This window comes from Coniosporium apollinis (assembly GCF_000281105.1).
Source record: "Coniosporium apollinis CBS 100218 chromosome Unknown supercont1.8, whole genome shotgun sequence".
NCBI lineage: Eukaryota > Fungi > Ascomycota > Dothideomycetes > Coniosporium > Coniosporium apollinis.
In genome coordinates this window covers 439,024-446,295 of record NW_006913270.1, presented here as the reverse complement: position 1 = coordinate 446,295, position 7,272 = coordinate 439,024, and the positions used below count along the sequence as shown (strand labels likewise).

Genomic DNA, 7,272 nt, shown 5'->3' with positions numbered 1-7,272 from the left:
CTACCCTGACCAGAACCACCCTCTCTTCTTCGACCCGCGCTGTTCCTGACTTACGCCCCCCGCCGACGGTGTGCTAGATGGTAGATGCGGACTCTCATCCGTGCTTCCCTGTCCTTGCGTCACGTGAACAGTCTCGCTGGACTCCTCCTTACCATCCGCGAAGCGCTTCTTCAAGATAACCTTTGTCATTGTAGTGCCATCGGGCTGCACAGTGCGCTCTGTGGTGGTGAGGGTGGAGAGAACGGAGGGCTGTGAGATCGGCTCTGTCTGCGTTGAGGATGAGGCTGTTGGGATGTGGCCGGAGGACGGCTGGACTGTGTTGGATCGTTCTTGCGAGGATCCGAGGAAGCGATCGTACATGTCCAATTCCGTATCCGGGCCTCTGCTGTCATTGTCTTGCAGCTGGGTAGCGGGCCGAGCGCCGGTTGGAGCTACGGCTGTTACGTAGTGCTGACGGCCCGTGCCGTTGCGTTCGTCAATCTTAGCATGTCTGTTGTCCCCAGGAGCGTACTGGTGTTGAGTGTATTGATCATGCATGGCGTCGAAGCCTCTGTCAAGGGCCTCTGGCTCTGGCCCAAAAGGGCGACCAGTCTGCGCATGAACCAGATCTGCAAAAGCGACGCGCCAGTCCGGCATCTGCTTCCCCACAGCATAGTGCGAGTGGTGCGGCATCGTCCACTCGAGATGGAGCGGCGAGTAAGGCGAGCTACGAAGGTACTGAGCCAGCTTCCGCCGGTCAGTCTCTGCTCCTGTTACATCAATGACTGGTATGACCCAACCTGGCTGTCGCGGCGGCTGGCTGCGAGGTGGAAATCTTGACTGTAGGCCTAGCGGTTCCTCCACGCGTTCGGAGGGGGCTTCACGTTGATGGTGCCATGGTGGAAACCTCGCTGCTCCCGAATCCTTCTCGGCATCGTCGGGACTACGGTTTAGTCGTTCCCAAAGACGGTCCCATAAGCCATGAAGCCGTTCATCGTCGCGCTCTTCCCACTGGTCATCCTCTCCCACCCTGAAGCCCTGGTTGAATCTCTTGAGCTCCCGCCATCTGTCCCTGTGATCGTCCTTGGACCGGTCCTCGTCTTCTCTGTTCGCTTTCCCGGGCGGACCGCCGAAAAAGTTTGAAAAGTGCTCGTCCATGGCTCTCCATCCTTTCGCGAACTGCTTCTCCATCTCCTCGAACTCCTTCTCGAAACCTGCCAGTTGCTTCCGGGCTTCTGCTTCCTCTTCTTTCGAGACGTTCGTACCATACCCAGCGGCCTGATCATTTGGCGGCGGAAACTGCCAGTTCCAGCTCCAGTGCCACACCTTGGGCTCATACTCGCTCTGTTTCCGCGCATCGCGTTGCCATGCCTCGTCCGCGCTCGTACCGGTCACCGGACACAATTGCTTCTCCAGCGGCACGTCTTCCCTCCTCGACTCAGCGGCCTCCTCAGCGCTCCTCCCAACCACCGGGCACTTTTGCTTCTCAAGCGGCAGCTCTTCCTGCTGATACCACGGCCGCTGGCTGTGCGTATTCCTCTCCCTCGCATCCTCAGCGGATGTACCCGTAACGGGACACTGTTGGCTCTCCAACGGTATCTCCTCCCCCCTCATCCACCAAGTCTGGTTCTTCTCACGCGCCCTAACATCCTCAGCCGAAGTCCCAGTGACAGGACACTTCTGCTTCTCCAGCGGGACCTCCTCCTCCTCCCTTACCCACCACCTCTCCCTAGCCACAATTCTCCCGTCATCCCGCGCTCTCGCTTCCTCAGCCGACGTGCCCGTGACTGGACACCGTTGCTTCTCCAGCGGCAGCCGTTGCTCTTCTGCGGCTTTGCCATCGCGCGATAGGGCGGACGGCAGGCCCAGGACGCTGTTGACGAGGCTGGAGATCTGGTCGTCGGCGAAGCGGCGGAAGGTAATGAAGGGGTTATTGTGGTCGTCATTGGAATCGGTGGGTTTGGATGGGCGCTTGTCGTTTGGGTTTGATGGGTCCATATTGGTGGCGGGGTTATAGAGTGGTCTGGCGATGCTTGGCTGGTTGTTGTGCTTGGAAGGTTGATCTTTCGATGAAGGGTTTGGATGGTGTTATGCTCCAAGTTTGGTGCTGGTGATGATGAGGAGATGCGGGATTGTGGAGGTGGCGGGGAGATGCGGGAGAGCCAAGACTTTGATGTCAGCGCTTCGCGTGTTTCGAGTTCACGAGCAAACATTGAGCGGATTGGTTGTTTTGGTGCCGGTACTGGATTATGGATGCTACCACTTAAGAATACAACGAACTGATATCCAAGAGCCGCTACTCTCATACAGTCCCCGCGTCTCATGACTTCTTCTTGTTAGCCGCCTCCAAATCATTCTTAGGTCCTCTCCCAAAAAATTTCTGAACCGTTGGTAAAGCCAGTATAAACGCCAGTACCAATGCTATAGTAACCAGGGGTACTGCCACTATAAAATACAATCTCATCGTTGGGCGCAGCTTGCCGATATCCTCCTGCATGCTGAAAAGACTGGCTACAAAGCTGAGTGGAATGAAGAAAGTGGCAAGCCAAGTCAACCGTTGCAGGTTCCTGTTCTCGTCTAATCCGCGTCGAGAGTCCCCTATACTGATGACGGCAGCGACGAGGGAACTGAGGCGGTCGATGCGTTGTTGGTACTCTTCCATGTAGGAGAGAGCCCGGGCGAAGTCAGCACGGTACGCGCTGATGGGACCCTGTTTGGCAGACGCTGAGGTGCAGGGGCTGGTGCCATCAATGGTGCCGCTGTTGCTTGTCCCACTGTTGCTTCGGCCACTCAAGCCGCTGCTATTGCTGACCATCTCTGTGGTGTGACATGGGAAATTGAACACTCGCTGGAGAGTCTCGCTTAACATTTCTCGATACAGCGGCACGAGCCGCCTCCACGTGTGCAACTTCTTCAGCGCGACGTCAATGTCGTTGTCTCTTCGGATGAAGTGCTTGGGGTAAGCTATTTCCCAATCAATCTGCCCAAGACGAGTTTTGATGTAGTCGGCCATGGTGAGCCACTCGGCGCAGCAGAGGTGGAGAAGAGCCTGGGTCGGTATGTGGACGTTCGAGGCAGGATTGCTCGATGACGTCGACCGGAAACTGTATGGTTTCTGGGCCCAGTAAACGAAATGGTTAAAGAACGAGTCCGTTGGAGAAGGGAGGCTCTTATTTGATGATGCTGGAGGCTCTTGTGAAGACACAGGAGGCGTTCTCTTGGTCGCCATGCTCGGAGTGGGTTCCCAGTTACGATAACCGCACCACAGCGGCTTCCCCTCCTTGACTGTCGGATCGAGCAACAAGACGCCTGTGGAGGATGCAAGTGAGCGCAAGAACGCTGGTTAAAAGATTTTCCTGGCGGCATCACAATCCATTCTAAAGATAGTTGCACTTACCAACCGCTTCTGTCTCCTCACCCTCGATATGCTTCGTCCAAAATGACGCCCTTGTCCTCGTGATTCCAACGATCGCTCCTTCTTCGTCCCAGTACGCCTTGTTGTTCTCATCATCGTCCGGTCTTCTTTGTACGTTGAACTTGTCAGCTTGTCTGCGCCCCGTCTCGAATAATTCCGTTGTCTTGAAGTACCGTGCTCTGACGAACCGGAGCTGGAGCCAGTTCTGGCCCCTGGCAACAACATCGAGATTCGGAGGATCCATCCAGGGGTCTCGGGTGTTACACCAGGCGTAATCGAAGATGTGCTCACGGAAGAACGCGGGCTCAATGTCAAAACGTGTGCCTAGAAGCTCGATCACGTCCCGAGAGAGATCTTCGACCACGAACAGTCTGAGATGGACCTTGTGGCCATGCCCCTGTTCAGCTTCTCCCTGCCCTGGAGTTTGTTCCTGTATTGGACGCTCATCCTGTGCAAGCGGCTCGTTCAGCGCCGGAGAACCGTGCGGCGCGGGAGCTCCGTCCTGAACTGATGTTCCGTTCTGTACTGGTGGTTCATCTTGTACTGGAGTTCTGTTCTGTGCTGGGACAACGTGCTGTACCGGAGTTCCACCCTGTACTGGAGCGTCACCCTGCACGGGAGCGTTGCGGTTGAGGGCTTCCTTCAGCTCCCGACTTGTCTTGTAATTTGTCGGCTTCACCCTGTTTGAACCGAGATAGTCGAGCTGCGTAACATTCGTCCTTGCGGCACGTTCGTTTTGCAAATCTTGCCACTCTCTTTCACTTTCCTCGCGCGTTGGTATAGCACTTTTCTTCTCTCTGGCAAGCTTTACTCGCTCATCATGCCACTCAGCGATGCTTCTGAACCGCGCCGGCGTGGTACCAATTTCCATGAAGTCGACCAACATTCTAAGGTGGGGCCATCTGTCCGAAAGACTTCTGACGTGTTCGAGGTATGGGTATGGGTATGGGTTGTCATCACTGGAACATTGTTTGTGTGGATCCTTTCTCAAGATCTCCAAATACAGGAAAACTTTGGAGACTATGAAATCTTGAGAGCGAAAAATTTCTCAAATATGGAAGCTGAATATACATAGATATGCTCTACTTACGGTTTGATCTCCCACTGTTCCCGCGCTTTCTTAGCCTTGTCGTCGTCATATATGTCACCCGTTCGATAGGTGTTGTCCCTTAATTGAGGGTTGAACCACGAATACGCTATCGCGTCCGCCTTGGCCCACGTCTTGCTGAGCATGCCTTCTCCACGCGATAGCAGACTTGCAACAAAATGTATCGAAAAATTGTGGATTCGAAAGATGGTGGACTTGCGAGGAAGCTGAAAAGGCTGAGGGCTGAGGTGGTGGTGCCGGCGCCCGTCAGCCTCATATAATCTTACCGTGCATGGATCAGACTTTCAGCCGCTCGGCCTGCAGCAAAAACGCCTCCAACGACTCAGGCTTTTGCCTTGTTCTGCTAAAGTTTAACGGAGGTTGCGGAGTCAGCAATTGACGTCTGCCCTCCATTGCCAATATCCAACCATCGCATCGCCTTGCGCGCCGCTTCCGACAGCTGAAACAGATATTCGTGAAGGCGCAAGGCAAACGAGTAAGCGTAACTATCCGCTGCGGTCTCGAAGGAGCATCCATCTCGCCTCCTGACAGCTCGGCCAACGCTTCCGCGCCCAACATTCACTGCACATGCGGCGGGAGCGACGTAGGATGTGGTGGCTCAGTTGCATGCCCTGAGAAATCATTCACACTGCGCCTTGCAGCCTGGCTTAGACGGTGTGTACTGTATTTTTGAAGTCTCGACACAGTGAAAGTTACAGCACGTGACAAACCCAAGAACTTGCGGAAACAATTGTAATCTTACGACATCTTCCTTCAAGGCTTCATTCGAATCATGAAGAATATCGCATCGTGGTATCCTCGAGAGGGTCGCAGTCTTACGCAGGTCATGGACCTAGCGAACGAATTGGATACAGTCGCAACAATTATCGAAGAGTTAACTCAAGTTAGAGAGAAGTGTGGTAAACAACGGCTAAATCTATAGCACGTGGCATACTTGCAATGGTGTAAACAAAGAAGCCCATCCTCCACAGAGTCCATTCCAGATTCTGAGTTACTCAACGCGGCCTACAAGCTCAGAACACCGGAACGACCTGAGTTGAAGATTACGAGAGTCTCGAAGCAGGGGTTTTAATGGTTATCGGTGCATCTTCGTCCCTTTATATTGTCATCTGTGGCTTGACTATTTTCCTTCTCGCAGCCCCGATTGGCCTCAACATTCTCAACGCCCTTCGTCCAGTACCAGTCAATCAGATGTTGCCGTCGCATTTAATCCTGTTCCCTTGTCTTGTGCATTCGTTCCCCCGGTTGGTCCCGCTATGGAGCCATCAGCAGTACCCTTAAATCACTCTTGAAGACCTTTGAGAAGCTCACCAAGTGGGTCCTGATAAAGACCAATCCCCTCTTTCACACTTGTTCGATTGTCCAGGACCTCCTCGACAATCTCAACGCCAGCTTTGACTGACAGAGGCGACTGTCAAGACTAGATGTCCTGATCCGCGAGCCACAATAAATTCAGTTCAGCCTGAACGTTAATAACTCGACTGTTCTAGGAAAGATAGATACATGTAGAAAGAGAAGAGGGCATCAGGACATGCATCCGAACCTCCATCCGTCCCAACGAATCGCAGGCAATGAAACGCCTCGTAGAAGCACATGTAGGCTTGATTTTCACCGCAAGCCAGCTCTGGCAACCCGAAAGTTCCACCGGCAATTCCACTGACAGTACCCGTCGTAGCCCGAGAGCGCTTCACAACCGCCATCCTGGAGATCTTCAGGAGCGAGCGTGGTCACGTGCTAAGATGTGGTGAAGGTAAGTGAAGTGCATGCCCGGGCGTAGTTGAACTTGTGGCCGCTTCTGAACTCTTCTTCCTTCCACTCTTGCTCCGAGTCACAAACCCTTCGCAGAGCAACGTTTTGCGTCAGCCCTTCGTCTTTGGAGCTCACTTTCAAGACACTCAATATATCTCGACGTCCGGCTCTACAACACGCCTTGCATCGACCCTTCTTGCGCTCTATCTTCAACCAAATCTCAGTCAGCGTCCCCTCAAAGATCGAAATGGACACTACGACGAAGTTGCAGAAGTTGCAGGACCTCCACACTAAGCTCTTACAGCGTCAGGCAGAGGACCAGGAGTGCTTTCAACTTATCTGGCTGTTCATAGATAAGCTGCTTGACGGCGATGTCCGCGCAGGTCTTCTTAGTGAAGAGAAATACAAGGAGCTTTGTATGAATATTCGACTATCGGGTAAGGCTGCAGCACCAGATGAGTACAGAACACTGCTGACACTGACGAGCCCTGCGCGAGGCAGACATGCCTACGGACGACCTGCCGGACGTGTAAATTCCCAAACAGCTACACGCGGTAGGAATTTCTCTTGCTGAGGAAGAGCCTTCTTGGGAGATCGCGTTGAAGGTTGTCGACCAGGTCATCACCGAGACCCTGACGCCTCCGCGCGACTACAATAGCAACGTGAAGGACTACACCCTCCGTTGACATGTCCCAGGGCCATCAAGGGGGTATGTCTCGAGAGTTCCGACAGTAGACTCAGCCGCTTACATGTCGTACAGTTCTTGAGGATTGCTTCGAAGATTTACAGCGTATGCGGACCTTCATACCTGGATGTCGATTACAACAAAAGGGTAGCGCGGCACCTGCGTTTCTCATGGGGTTGCTCGGCAGGGTTATCTGACTTGGGTTTTGCTTTTGGGTTGGGATAACTTCTGGATTGGGGGGATTGCAAGATTGCGGACGTTTTCCTCATCTGAATCCCCGGTTCTGACAAGCTTGCCTGAATTTTGAGGCTGGCCGCTTGGGAATCTGGACATTTT

The 7,272-nt window shown here is 53.7% G+C and overlaps 3 protein-coding genes across 3 annotated transcripts; 1 reads left to right on the top strand and 2 right to left on the bottom strand.

The window, feature by feature from the left end:
• On the bottom strand, positions 1–1,977 carry W97_02291 (uncharacterized protein; the record flags this gene model as incomplete). The annotated part of the gene is made up of 1 exon (XM_007780191.1): positions 1–1,977. The coding sequence occupies one exon, from the start codon at positions 1,975–1,977 to the stop codon at positions 1–3; it is 1,977 nt and encodes a 658-aa protein (XP_007778381.1).
• A 322-nt stretch (positions 1,978–2,299) lies between these two features.
• W97_02290 (uncharacterized protein) lies at positions 2,300–4,280 on the bottom strand (the record flags this gene model as incomplete). Its single annotated transcript, XM_007780190.1, has 2 exons — positions 2,300–3,288; positions 3,377–4,280. 2 exons carry the CDS (start codon positions 4,278–4,280, stop codon positions 2,300–2,302), a joined length of 1,893 nt encoding a protein of 630 aa, XP_007778380.1.
• Positions 4,281–6,498: 2,218 nt separating this feature from the next.
• W97_02289 (uncharacterized protein) lies at positions 6,499–6,784 on the top strand (the record flags this gene model as incomplete). Its single annotated transcript, XM_007780189.1, has 2 exons — positions 6,499–6,688; positions 6,738–6,784. 2 exons carry the CDS (start codon positions 6,499–6,501, stop codon positions 6,782–6,784), a joined length of 237 nt encoding a protein of 78 aa, XP_007778379.1.
• Between the last annotated feature and the right edge of the window lie 488 nt (positions 6,785–7,272).